We start from the raw sequence: 14,346 nt of genomic DNA on the forward strand, positions 1-14,346 counted from the left end.
CAGAGTGCAGAAAATCCTCAAGGGCGAAAGTGAACAGCCGGAAGTGGTAGTGCATGTCGGCACAAACGATGTCGGAAAGAAGGGGATGAATATTCTGCAGCGTGACAGTCCCGCCATCCCGGGAATTAACCTTGTGAACCTACGCTGCACTCCCTCAATAGCAAGAATGTCCTTCCTCAAATTTGGAGACCAAAACTGCACACAATACTCCAGGTGTGGTCTCACTAGGGCCCTGTACAACTGCAGAAGGACCTCTTTGCTCCTATACTCAATGCTAACCTTGCTGATAATTTAGTTTTACAATTGATTTATCTTTGTAAAGTTATGATGTGAACTGTTAATTAAAATGATAAATAAAAATGTGGAGCTAGGGCTAGGATTACGATTAGGGTCAGTCGGTCGGTGAGTTGGCTGGTGGATGCGGTGAAGGGTCGGTCGGGCTGTCGGTGAGTGCTGTGAAGGATCGGTGGGCTGTCGGTAGTGCTGCGAGACGTCGGTCAGGCTGTCAGCCGGCCGGTGTTGCGGCGAGCAAGCGGGCGGACTGACGGAGCCGGCGCTATGGTGGTGCTGAAGGCGGCCCGGGCGGCGTGCAGAACAGTGCTGCTCCCCACCATCACCATGATGATCCAGAAGGGCATGCTGGCCGAGGTGGACGCGCTGAGCGGCTACACGTACGGAGCCCGCAGCAAGTCCCAAAGAGGCTCCAGCTCCAGCAGTGGGCAGCTCTGGAAGGGTTAGGCATTTTCCTCTCAGTGACAGATGCCTTAACCTTCCCCCAGCCTGGCACTGCCCCTGTCTGTGACCCCCACTCTGCCCACTGGCAGTCAGTGGGGTTCAGTAAACGGGGGAACGCATAAGATCTGCCCTCACCCATTAATTAGGCGGGTTCAGGAGCCGGTGAAACCCGAGACCTCTGCTGCAGTCTCACTCAACATTCACACTCACAATTATATTCATTACATTATTTTTATATGATACTAGACCAAGTGGGACCCGATGGGTCCCATCCCCGCAATGCGGGGGGGAGGCGGCCTGCAGCGTCATACACACACTAACCACCCCCATACACGCAAAAATAGACTGCAACACGGAATTAGGCTCCCCATAGATCAATATGAGCATTGAGCACTAGATGGCGCTTACTTTTTGATCTAATTTTCTGATTAGTGTGCAACTTTTGACACTGACGAGTTATGAATTACTTCTCAGTTATATTTTATCTAAATCTGTGCCAAATTTCAAGTAGATACCAGACATGGGTCACGAAAGTTAAATTCTAGACACATTTTCGATGCTCGGCCCACAGCCTTGAAGGAGCCAAGGACAGAAAGGCAGGTATAGGATGGGAATGGGAAGTTAGCAACCAGGATTCAACAGGTCTTGGTGGACAGAGTGCAGGTGTTTGTCAAAAGTATTGAAGAAGTTTGAAGAAGGGTCCCGATCTGTCAAATTTCCTCTATAAATTCTGCTTGACTTGCTGAGCTCCTCCAGCACTTTGTTTTTGCTCATGTCTTAATAATAATTGGGAATAAAAACCTTGCATTATTCCCTGATTCTTTCAATCTCCCTTCTTTGGATTTTCCATTAATTCCTTAGCATGGATTTTTACCTTAACACTTGCTCTGTAATTACTCACTGCTTTTTGTTAAGTATTACATCGGGTCCAATCTCTTAATAATAATAATAATAATAATAATAATAATAATCTTATTTATATAGCACATTTTCAGTCAACTTGCATTGAGCCCAAAGTGCTTCACATAATTACATTACATTTACACACAGGCAAAGGTGGGTGAAGTGTCTTGCCCCAAGGACACAACGACAATAGAACCCTACCTTCAATTGTGCTTCCTTTTATTCTACACCTACACTTTTTTTAAACGGACAGATTTGAGTTTATATGGCGTCTGATGAGTGTATTTTCCCCAGAATATTGGGAGCCTAAAACTAGAGGGTATAGTTTTAAGGTGAGATGGGAAATCTTTTAAATGGATCTTAGGGACAACTTTTCCCATGCAGAAGGTGATTGTTTATGGAATGGGCAGTCGGAGGAAGTGATAAAAGGCAGGTACAATTATGATATTTAAAGTAACTTGGACAGGTACAGATAGGATAGGTAAGGTTTGGAGAGATATGGACCATGCGCGGGCAAGTGGGACCAGCTCGTTTAGGCAACCTGGTTGACATGCATGAGTCAGACCTAGGGGCCTGTTACTATGCCGTATAGCTCCATGACTCCATCTAGTGCATTTCACAACTCCAGATGTGCCATTGTGTTTTACAGCAATGGAGTACTATAGAAGTGCCATCGCTCTTGGTATTGTTTTTGAAATGTATCTCTTCCACTTAATACGGGTACTTGAATTTAGGGGCTCCTGATATTTTCTTGTTCTCTTCTTATTTATGAACCAAATTATGTTACAGTTGATGCTTCCCAAATGTTCTCTTACATTCTAGGACACCAATTCCCTCCATATTACAACTGATAACCAGATCAAATTGCACCTTATTGGAGAAAAGGTTAAAATTGCCCAAGAGTACAGGATGGAACACTGGAGAAATGCCTCCCGTCCAAATGACTCATATCATCATACTTGTTTGGTGTGATCAGGGCACGTGGACTAATTTAAAATCTCAAGATTATATCCAAGGCAAGGAATTGTGCCTCTGCCTAGCAGTGTTAAGGCCTAAAGAAAATGTGTGAAAGTTAAATGAGCCATGGAATAGTGAGAGTGAACAGGACACTGTCAGCATTTAAAATGGGGTCCAATTAAACTGGTGTCTCAGTGCATTTGTAAACAAAGTTGAACACGGGGATTTGAGCTAATGTGGGGCTGGGGGATGGAATTTGTTTTTTGATGAAGGACAGTATAAGGTCATGTAGCAAAGGAGGCATTTGGTGCAACGATGAGTGAAATAAGGTAGGAAAGGACAAGAGTTTAACGAAAACAAGGGCCAAATACTACTGGTTAATGTGGGTAGCAGGCTGTTGCTTCTCTTAACAGTATCAATCAAGAAAGATGCTTGGAGTGACAGGCAATACATTAATCACAGGGGAATGGAATCTTTATAGAGACCAGGCAAATCAAATTGGCAAGAGGAGCTTGGAGGACAAATTCATGGAATAACTTCAGGTCAGGCTCGTGGAACAATAGCCCAGGAAACGGGCTACTTCTCACCTTTGTGTAATGAGACAGGGTTAATTTCTAATCCCACAGTATCAAATCCTCCAGGGAAAGCAGTCACTATCTGACAGAACTGTATGCACAAAGACACTGAACATTTAGAGACACTGAACATTGAGATATTAAGATTTTTAACTTAAAAAAGACCAATTATGCATGTTTTAGGAATGCATTGGATAAGATAGATTGGGACATTAGATTAAAAGGCCTGCCAATGGTTAAATAATGGCAAACATTTAAAGAAATATTTCAAAAATGTCAACAAATGAACGTTTCACTGAGCGATATAAAGTCCACAGGAGAAGTGATCCATCTGTGGCTAATTAAGGTTTATAACGACATTAGATGAAAAGAAGTTTATAATGTTGTCAAGAAAATGAGTACTCCCGAGGCTTGGTTGAGCTTTAGGTGGAACAAATGACCAAAATAAAGAAGGTGGAATATGAATTGGCAAGAATTAGAAGAAAGATAGAAATAACAAAATGTAGGTTCCACAGAGGCAACAGGAAACGGTTGATAAATTAAACCAAAACAAATTCTGCAGAAAGAGTGGCACGGTGACGCAGCAGTAGAGTTGCTGCCTCACACCACCAGAGACCCGGGTTCGATCCTGACTATGGGAGCTGTCTGTACGGAATTTGTATGTTCTCCCCGGGACCTGCATGGGTTTTCTCCGGGAACTCCAGTTTCCTCCCACACTCCAAAGACGTACAGGTTCATATGTTAATTGGCTTGGTAAAATTGTAAATTGTCCCTGGTGTGTGTTGCATAGTGTTAGTGTGCGGGGATCGCTGGTCGGCACGGACGGTGGGTCGAAGTGCCAATTTCCACGCTGTATGTCTAAACTAAACTAAAAATGCAATAGATGTAGAAAAACATCTGAGAAGGTACCAGATAATCTTAGTGTATTAAAGCCAGGCAAATCCTTTGGAACTGATAGCCTACATTTGAGGGTTCCAAAGGCTGTGCCTGTCGAGACAGCAGATGCAATAGTGATGATCTTTCACAAGTTCCACAAAAACAGAACGTTTAACCAGTCAGCGTAACATTTGTTGTTGTCAAATTCACCGTAAGGGCATGGTGATGAGGCACTTATGATAGCATTAGAGAAAGTTAGCATGGTTAATGTCTGACAGCCTTATAGAGCTTTTGAAAATGTAACTGGTCGGGTAGATAAGAGCGAACCAGTAGATAGTGCAGCTGAATTTCCAAAATACACTTGCCAAGGTGCCACATAAAACAAGGTTGCTACATAAAATAAGGGGGTTAAATATTAGTACGGATCTTTTTTTACATGACAGGTCATGTTTTACTAAACTGATCGTCTTTTTTGTGGAGGTGACAAAGATGAGGGTGGGGCAGTGGATGTTGCCTGCGGGGATTTTAGGATGGTATTTGATACAGACCCCCCGTGATAGGCTGATCCAGAAGATTTAGATGCACGTGATTCACGGTAACTTGCTCGTATGGATTAAAAACTGGCTTGCTCATAGTCAGAGGGTTATAATGGAAGGGTAAAGGTCTTGTGACCTATGGGAGTTCCACCTGGATTTGTGCTGGGACCTCTGTTCTTTGTGATATATATAAATGACTAGACTAAGTGGGACCCGTTGGGTCCCAGTCACATGGGAGGCCTGGTTACCAACGCAACCCATTCCCCAACGCCATATTCCACCACTCACTCGTTCCCCCAACGCAATATTCCACCACTCACCACCCATAGCCCCTAACTGTGCAGGTGCTGCTCATTTCCCCTCATCCCCCAGCACTCCCTCCTCCTCCTCTTCATGTGTGGGAGGGGAGGGAAGGTGGGTGGAGGGGAGGGGGTGTGTGTGTGGGGGGGGGAATGTAGGAGGGGGGGAGAGGGGTGGTGTGAGGGAGGGGGGTATGTGTGGGTGGGGGGGGGGTGTGTGTGGGGCAGGGGGGGGGGAGGAGGGTGTATGTGTGAGGTGGGTGCAGGGGGGTTTGTGGGGGGCGGGGTGGAAGGGTATGTGGGCAGGGGGGGGAAGGGTATGTGGGCAGGGGGGGGGGTTGTGGAGGGGAGGTGTGTGGGGGGTGGTGTGGGAGGGGGGGGGTGGGGGGGTTGTGGGAGCAGGGGAAAGGGCAGTGAGGGTGTGTGTGGAGACTGGGGGTGGGGGGGGGGGAAGGGTGTGGGGGGCCGTGGTGTTGGGGAGGGGAGGGGGGGTGAGAGCTGGGAGAAAATGACAGAGGGGGGGGGGGTGGGGGGGGGGCAGGGGGGGAGGGGGAGAAAAAGACAGAGGGGGAGCACAGGGGAGGGGGGGCACCAGCGAGGGGAAGGGGCTGTAGCTGACGGTGCGCTGAGGACTCACAGCGGGCGCTGGGTGCTGGATGTTCTCCTCTGCCGGGATCAGAGTGTCCGTTTTCCATCTGGCGACATCGGCAACATCTCTGACTCCGCGCTGGGCTGCGTTGGACCGGGCCGCTTCCTGTCCCTCTGAAAATTGTGTCTGGTTGGAGACCAGGCCATCCAGAGCCGGCCATCCAGATCCTCCCTCAGCTCCAGAAGTGTCTCTGTCGCCGTTTTCTGTTTGGCGACATCGGCGACATCTCTGCGCCGTGCTGCGTTGGGCTCTTCCGGACCCTCCGAAAATTGTGTCTGGTTGAAGACCTCCGCCGGTCATCCAGAGCCTCCCTCAGCTCCAGTAAAGACGCGATGGCGCAGGAAGGGGCGGAGTGACAGGAGAAAAGACCAATCCACGCGGCGCCGACTGGCAGGAGAGGAGATCCATCTGCGCTCGCGGGATTTTGAAACCTCACTAACTATTACATTAGACCCCCGATCAGAACGAAACGGTGCACTCGCAGCAGAGGAGAACGGTGAGTACGCTGGCGAAGAATTGTAACGCTATTGCAAACCGTTTTTGCGCAAATAGAAAGATAGCGCAAATCGGAAGATAACAAGATCAGAGTTTTAGTTATGTATAGATTAGGACGTAAATATAGATAAATAAATTAGTAAGTCTGCATGCAATACTAAGATTGTTGGAGTCGCGGACAGTGCGGAAGGCTGTCAAAGTGTGCAGTGGAATATTGATCAACTACAGAAATAATCAGAGAAATAGCAGATGCAGTTTAACCTAAGCAAATGTGAGGTGTTACACATTGGGAGGTTGAATGGTTGGGGAAGTTATAGGGTTAATAGCAAGATTCTTAACAGCATTGATGTTCGGAGATCTTGAGAGAAAAAAGTGAATGTCTGTGACAGGGTGGAGACCAAGGGAGACTGAATGACACAAGAGGTGGTGGTGCCTATTTGAGAGGGGTGTGAATGTGTACTAATTGTGTGCGGAGGGGACGTAAACACAAGGAAAAGAATGAAAATGGAAGTGAGAAAACAAAAAAATGATGCTAGAACTGTGGCGTGTGGGTTGGTTGGATAAGTGACTATTGTAAATTTCCATGTGTGCAGATGAGTGGTGGGATCTGGAAGGGAAATGAGAGGAATATAGGGAGAATGTGGGTGGCACAGTGGCATAGCAGCAGTGTTGCTGCCTTACAGACCCGGGGTTGGACCCTGACCACGGGTGCTTGTCTGTGCGGAGTTTGTATGTTCTGCCAGTGACCGCGTGGGTTTCCTCACACATTCCAAAGACGTGTGGATTTGTAGTTTAATTGGCTTCTGTAAATTGTTCCCAGTGTGTGGGGTAGAGCTAATATACAGGTAATCGTTGGTCAGCGTGGACGCAGTGTGTTGAAGGACTGGTTTCCATGCTGTATCTCTAAACTAAACTAAAATAGGTCACTGGGGTAAAAATTGTGGGTGAACAGCGATTGATCTGTGAGCTGGAATAGTCTTGATGGGCTGAATGGTCTCCTTTGTGGTCAGGGAAGGCTGGGAACATTGTAACGGTTGTACTTCTGTAGCAGAAGATAATTCTGGAAATGCCTGGCAGGTTAACAGATAGAGGAGACAAGGAGCAGGGGTGGAATGCAGTGACTGAAGGCACCAGGTCTGGATGAACCAGTAGCACTCTTGCCTTGATCAAAAGGTCACGGGTTCAAGTACCGTTCCAGGACCGCGATTTCCGTGATGTACTGAGGCATTGTGTTTCAACTTGAGGCCAATGTCCCATATCGGGTGGTAAAAGAGGACCTCAGGAGCAATCATAGGAAGTTCTCCCTGACGCCCTCTTCAACCAATATTGCTGAAACTAATTCTCCAGTCACTGCTGTGTGGGATCGTCCTACCTAGAAAAAGATTCCCGTGTTTTCTTCACCTAAACAAGAGGGCAGGCTGTAAAGCAATAAAAGCAGTGAATGCTCAAAACACTTAGGCAACGTCTTTGGAGAGAGCAACAGAGTCCAGGTTGGAGGCCCTCAGTCTGAACAGGCCACAATGTACTTTGGGAGTGGTGGGGTGTTTCTGAGCATGCAGGGTGTAATATGAACACGCTTTTCTTTTCTTCTGATTCTGTTCCGTAGACTTACCCAGATCAGTAATTGGGTCAGGACCACGTTGCCCTTCCTGCAGGCCAAGTGCAAGGCTGTGCGCCCGTCTCCCTCTCCGTACGTCTCGTTTACTTCGTCCTTGGAACCGTGGGCCAGGAGCAGGATGACGGTCCATAGGTTCTCCTCTGCCGTGGCACGCAGCAGCTGCTGACCCAGGGGGACATTGGAGCAGGGTGGCGGGGAGAGGAAGAGTTTCTGCTCGTACTTTGCGCGGATCCAGCGCTCCTTCTCCTCCCTAAGAGACACAGAAGAGAGAGAAAAATAAAAACACATCCTTGTAAAAGCTTCACCTGGTTATTTACATTAAATTTGATAATCTGGCATCCGACTATCAAGTAATGCAGCATCCGGCTCAATCATTAATCTGGAATGTGAGCTGAAGATGTGGAATGTGTGATTGGAGCAAGGGATTTGAAGTGCAGCTGGTACATTTTACGAACAATAGACTGGAGACGAGATTGGGCTCAGGAATACAAGGTCCAGGAACATTTGTAGCATTAGCCCGGGTCCAGAGTGCAGGTATTTTACTTGCTCCATTTAAACTTTGGGTCCACTGGAAATTTTAGGCTATTGTGTTTTGTTTAGAAAAGGGAGAAATAATCGAGCATTTGGGGTATTAATAGGAGTAACCTCCTATAGTCTAGAATATCGGCTAGTCCAGTACTACTGTTGTCCTGAGCTTATCAGAAATCAGAATAGTACACACTTCTGATAAACTGTGCACTATCTACAAAATGGACTGTGGCAACATGCACCTCACAAACATGCAGCCTCTGACAATTACAGGACAAGCACAGTATGTGCATGGGTCACTGTTATATCAAGTGACTTGGAATATTTTTCTGATCAGTCAGATGTTTTGAAAATCCTCTAACAGCACAGTGGGAACATCTTTGCGGTGAGAATGGCGGAATTGAAGTGAAAACCCACTGCCACTTTCTCAAGAACAATTAGAGATGGCCTATAAATATTACACGCACATCCCAAGAATATAGGAATTACAAGAAATACAAAAATGTGCTTGGATTTGGATAAGATTAATGTCCAACATTTGGATAAAGTTAATGTCTAACATTTAATTGTTGTTATTCTTAGCTTTATAAGCAACAGATACCTTAAAATGAAGGAATGGGTGACGATTTGGGTCGAGACCCTTCTTCAGACTGAGACAACTCAGTCTGAAGAAGGGTCTCGACGCGAAATGTCACCCATTCCTCTCCAGAAATGCTGCCTGTCCCACTGAGTTACTCCAGCATGTCTTGTCTACCTTCGATTTAAACCAGCATCTGCAGTTCTTTCCTACGGAGATACATTAATATATTTATGGAAATGGAAAGGACACGGTTCCTTTCAATACATTAGCTTGCACCTAGCAACCACCAGTCACCACATGTACACATCTGCACCAAGCTCACAGCACATCAGTGGGTCTATGCAGCTGGGTACAGATGGCAAAAAGTTCACTAAGCACCGAGGAGAACAGGAAACATTTAGGAGGACACTGGTGAATAGTCAGATTTTTTTTGGCAGATTATAGTATGGTAGGAGGAACACAGAAAGAAAACAGAAGCTATATCGCCATCATTTTTGCAGGAGCAGATAGATCTGAGAATATATATGTCTGAAGGTGAAAGGATGTTGAAAAGGTTGCTTTAAGAAGAGTATTTAATTTTTGGCTAATAAGTAGAGGAATGGGTTGTGATGATAGCAAACATGTATTTATACTATTCCGTCTACAGTAAAAATGTGCACTATGTTTCACGTGAGAGTTAACACAAACAAATTGGACCTCAAGTAGTTACAAGGGATGATGACGCATGACCTCCATTATAAGGGAGATTGAGTACATGAGTAAGGATGCTACATTCGCACAGGGCCTTGGCCAGAGCACGTGTGCAGTTTTGGTTTGAGGAAGGCTGTTGTTAGCAATGAGCACATATAACAGTTTAATAGACTGATTCCTAGACGACAGGAAGGATGTTGGTGAGTCCAGAGTCAGGGATTACAAAGGCAAGGATGCTTTGGTAAACCTTTAAACATTGTTTAAGCACCGGTATGAACAGAAGAATCAATTTGGGTTTCTACTGAGGAAAGGATGTCAACAATTAATAGCAATTGGAGAGGAGACCTGGGATAACAGGCTTACTACATGGAGACAAGATACTTTTACTGCAAACAACATTAAGGGAAGATTTATTTAAAATTGCGAAGGGTTTTGTTAGAGTAAATAAAGAGAGATTGCTTCCTGTGCCAGAGGTTCAGTAACTGAGATGTAAGGTCATTTGTACTGACTAGAGCTAACACGAGGGAAGTACGTTATGCAACAAGTTGTTATAATCCGGCAGATACTGCTTGAAAGAGAAACTGTAATAGTTTTAATAGTAAATGGAATGGGAATGCGATAAATGCTGGAATAAGGAATGCGGAAATATGGGGAAAGCAGCAGCACAGTGGACTGACTGGAACTGGGACAGACTGATTTAGGGAAGAGATTTGACTGTGCCCAGAAAACAGGGCACAAGCCAAAGTCAACACAAAGTACTTCTTACAATGACATCCTGGTGTCCAATGACTTGATAACAGAAGCTTGTGAGTAGATGATGTGTTTGTGCTTTCTGTGCCTGGAAGGGATGTAATGAGAGGAAGAAAATTAAAGAGGATGTTCTAGTTTTTTTTTCCCCTGAGGATCTAGGAAGATTTGCTTTGGGTTTGGAAGGGGTGGAAACTGACTTTGCGGTGACCTTAACACTTACATTCCATTTGTCTTCACCAGAAAGGTTAAAGGGGATTTGTACTGAGGATCTGAGGCTGTTTACACTCTTATCAGTAATCCAGTTTTGTGTCCACGCTAATCTGAATTAAAATGCAAATGTAAATAGATTAACTGGATTAGCTGTGCACCATTTCCTAGTGGGCTGGAATGACACTCCTGTGACCTTAAATTCACCTGGATTGCTAATAGCACACTAACTTTACAACTCCTTCAGCACCACCCAGCCCAACAGTGTGCCAACACACTGAACACAATGGGCCAATCGCACCTATACGACAACGGAAGTCGGACTCTAAATTGCTTTCATATCAATGCTTCTGAATTGTGCATTGTGTGAAAGTGGTTCTGTACCCTCACATCTAGATAATTACAATTTACAATTCCTGCCTCCTGTCCAATTCTCACCCACAAATGTGTTCTCTTTTTCCTTTCTTCCAGTGTAACTATTCATCCTCGTGTAATTATTCATCGTCCCATTTATCCACAGTAGTTACCTCAATTTTCACATGCACATCTCTCTTTGGCCCTGGGTAATAGATATATGTTGGTTGCTGCCTTTCATTCAAAGAAGCTACGGACTACATGCAAATAGCTGTGTCATCTCTACACTCAGCCCACTGAGCAGCTTCACAATGATGTAGCTCTGAACGAGGTTACGTACTGGGCATTCTCTTTTCCACAACCAACCAACTTTGTCACCATGACCAGACAAACTGTATTGGTGATGTTAGTCACTCTACACAACTGGGCCGGAAGATGGGAGAGAATTTCCCAAATTGTGCCCATTTGTTTGATATCACAGGTAGGACCTTGCCTAAGATATAATTTGAAAGATACACTGTGGAGCTCAACTTCAGCCCCCCCCCCACCCCACAAGGACTGGCCTAGATAGAGTCATACAGCATGGAAACAGGCTCTTTGGCCCAACTTGCCCATGCCTTCTACACACCAGTCCCACCTGCCTGTATTTGGCCCACAACCCACAAAACCTGTCCTTTCCATGTACGTCGAAACGCCTCTTAAATGTTGCTCTAGTACTTTCATCAACTACCTCCTCTGGAAGCTCATTCCATGTACCCACCACCCTCAGTGTAATGTTCTTTGGTTTCTCAAGGGGGAATTAAAACACAGCCATTTGACAGAGTAGTGACATACCCAGTGAGCCATAGTTGATGGTGCTATATCAATGCACTTCTTGTTCTGACATTGCGGAAACAGATTGCCTATCATAAGCACAGATCTCCTGCTCCTCCAGTGGCAAAAGGTGAATGGTGCTTTCCAAAGTAAATGCTGAGATCCAGCAATCCAACCCCTGGAAGCACCAAATGTAAAATATCCCACAGTGACAGAATCGCTCTCCTACCAGGTATGTGTTACAAATATGTTTTAGCGTTCCTTGGTTTGTTTTATGGGGGGGGGGGGGGGGGGGGGGGGGGGGGTGGATGCAATTATTTTCCGGTGTGTTTCGCGGGAAACTTTTTTTCAATCTCTTACATCGACGGATATGCAATTATTTTCCGTATCGTATCGCCGTCTCCACTGCGGGCTAACATTGTGGAGTTGTTTCCTGGAGACCAACCTGGCGCGTGGACTTTAACATTGTGAAGCCCACGGTCTCTGGTAAGAAGAGGCCGATTCGGGAGCTCCATGCCGCGGAGAGAGTTTCAACCGCCCCGACACGGGAGTTTCGATCACCCCGACAGGAGTTTCGGTCGTCCCGACTGCGGATGGTTTGACTGCCTCGCCCGCGGGAGAACAAAGAGGAAGAAGATTGAACTTTATTACGTTATAGTTAAAAAAGTTAACATAAACATCCATCACAGTGGATTCTACATTCCTCACTGTGATGGATGTTTATGTTAACTTTTTTGTGGTTGTGTCTTGGTGTTTTTCATTTTGTATGGTTATATGGTAACTCAAATTTCAATGTACCTTAACTGGTACATGTGACAATAAACTGACCTCGAACTTGAAACCTTGAAAGGCAATGTTTTGTAATGGGCTCATTCCCAATAGTTCAAATTTGTTCTCCATTCTCCCTGGTTCTGCAAGATTTTTATTAGATTGGGATTCCTGCTTTTGGATAATTCCTGAGTTTTCTTAACAATGCAACTTTAGAGATAACACTAAGAAAGGGAAGTACAGTGTTAACAAGGACTAGGCCGTTGGTCTATTACAGTAGTGCAATCACCAACTTCTCAACTGTGCCTGTTTCAAGTTAGATGGAACTGGCAATATACAACTTGACTTTTATAAATAAATGGGTGTAGCTTGTCGATACAAACATACTCCAGATCCTTTTTAAAACTCCTTCATCTCACATTAAATCTAGGTCCTCTTGTTATTCGGCAGTTCCTTAATGTCTCACTGATGCATCATGGAGTCACTGATCCATAACAGAAGGATAGACATGGCATTTCAATGGGGGTGGGGTGTGGAAATGCAAGATTACAACATGATGCCCACTGGTAGTGCAGGTCCCTGTACCAGCTACTGCTCAGTTGGTTGGCTACCGTGCTGTCTCTGTCATGTGCAATGCCCTGCAGGTCTTTATTCTTTGAAGCGCAGAAGGTTAAGGGGGGACTTGATAGAGGTCTTTAAAATAATGAGAGGGATAGACAGAGTTGACGTGGATAAGCTTTTCCCATTGAGAGTAGGGAAGATTCAAATAAGAGGACATGACTTCCGAATTGAGGGACAGAAGTTTAGGGGTAACATGAGGGGAACTTCTTTACTCAGAGAGTGGTAGCTGTGTGGAATGAGCTTCCAGTGGGTGGAGGCAGGTTCAATTTTATCATTTAAAAATAAATTGGATAGGTATATGGATGGGAAAGGAATGGAGGGTTATGGCCTGAGTGCAGGTAGATGGGACTGGGGGGAAATATGTGTTCAGCACGGACTTGTAGGGCCGAGATGGCCTGTTTCCGTGCTGTAATTGTTATATGGTTAAAAGGGAACCTCACTTCACCACAAGTAATCAGTAATCCTCAGTAATCACCACAAGCTGTCTGGCAGGAGATTATTTATCAGAAGAATGGAATATGGCAGAGAAACCCAAAGACAAAAAAGGAAACTAAACATTAAAGTTTAGTAGAAAATGAAGGGGTAGGATGTAACACCACAGCCAACCTGGATCAGAGTTCCATTCTCGACCATGGCCCCATTTCCCAAATATCTTTAGCCATAATCACTATCACCTCAGATTTGGAATTGCCCAATTGTCTCTCCCTAGCCTTCACGTTTTCAGGGAGTGAGTTTGATTTCCACCATGCAAAGCCATCCTTCCTACAAATCACCAGTCAGTCCAGCTTTCGTGTTGGTTATGCATCCCCCCCCCCCCCCCCCCCCCCACCTGCTCCCCTCCCATCAGAGGAAATTATTTCTCTCTAGCTGCGTTTAATGATCCAAAGCCCCTTTTTTAGATCAGCCCTTAACCTTCCTCACTTTTGACTTGTGATGAGATTAAAATCACAATTTTAGTGAGGGTGGACGTTTTGTTAACAAAAGCACTTCATGACATGGCTTGGAGGCATCTGTGGTGTGGAAGAATACGAGGCTGTTATATCAGTGTGCAAGGTGAGTTCCACAAGAATTACTTTGGTCTCTCAGTGCTCTTTCAGCAGTAAACTGGAAAAAACAAGAATATTGAAAATAGCACCGACACTTTTCCTTCGAGAGACCCCACATTTTGCAGGAAACTTCCTCGGCTGAACTTGGATAAAGTTTCAGTGCCTGCGTGTACTACTGGTCTCTAAACCTTTGGCTGGAACCACACTGAAAAATTCTCTTCGCTGAAGGCAAACCCATCTATGACTATTCCCAGTTTGAGGCTGAGGATGTCACTGTTTCACGTTGTTTTTTCCTACTTTAAAACAAACAAGAAGTTAAAAGATTCCATGCCCTATTTTGAAGAGT

At 45.3% G+C, this 14,346-nt stretch overlaps 1 protein-coding gene across 4 annotated transcripts in view; it reads right to left on the reverse strand.

Annotated features, from left to right (window-relative positions):
* Nucleotides 1–14,346, reverse strand: part of agap1 (ArfGAP with GTPase domain, ankyrin repeat and PH domain 1) — a 566,650-nt gene that overhangs the window by 7,723 nt on the left and 544,581 nt on the right. For all 4 annotated transcript variants that reach the window (XM_055638440.1, XM_055638441.1, XM_055638443.1 and 1 more), the window contains one exon: nucleotides 7,638–7,893. In XM_055638440.1, coding sequence (XP_055494415.1) covers nucleotides 7,638–7,893 — 256 coding nt within the window. The remainder of the gene's footprint in view (nucleotides 1–7,637; nucleotides 7,894–14,346) is intronic.

Source organism: Leucoraja erinacea, chromosome 7 (assembly GCF_028641065.1).
Source record: "Leucoraja erinacea ecotype New England chromosome 7, Leri_hhj_1, whole genome shotgun sequence".
NCBI classification, from domain to species: Eukaryota; Metazoa; Chordata; class Chondrichthyes; order Rajiformes; family Rajidae; genus Leucoraja; species Leucoraja erinaceus.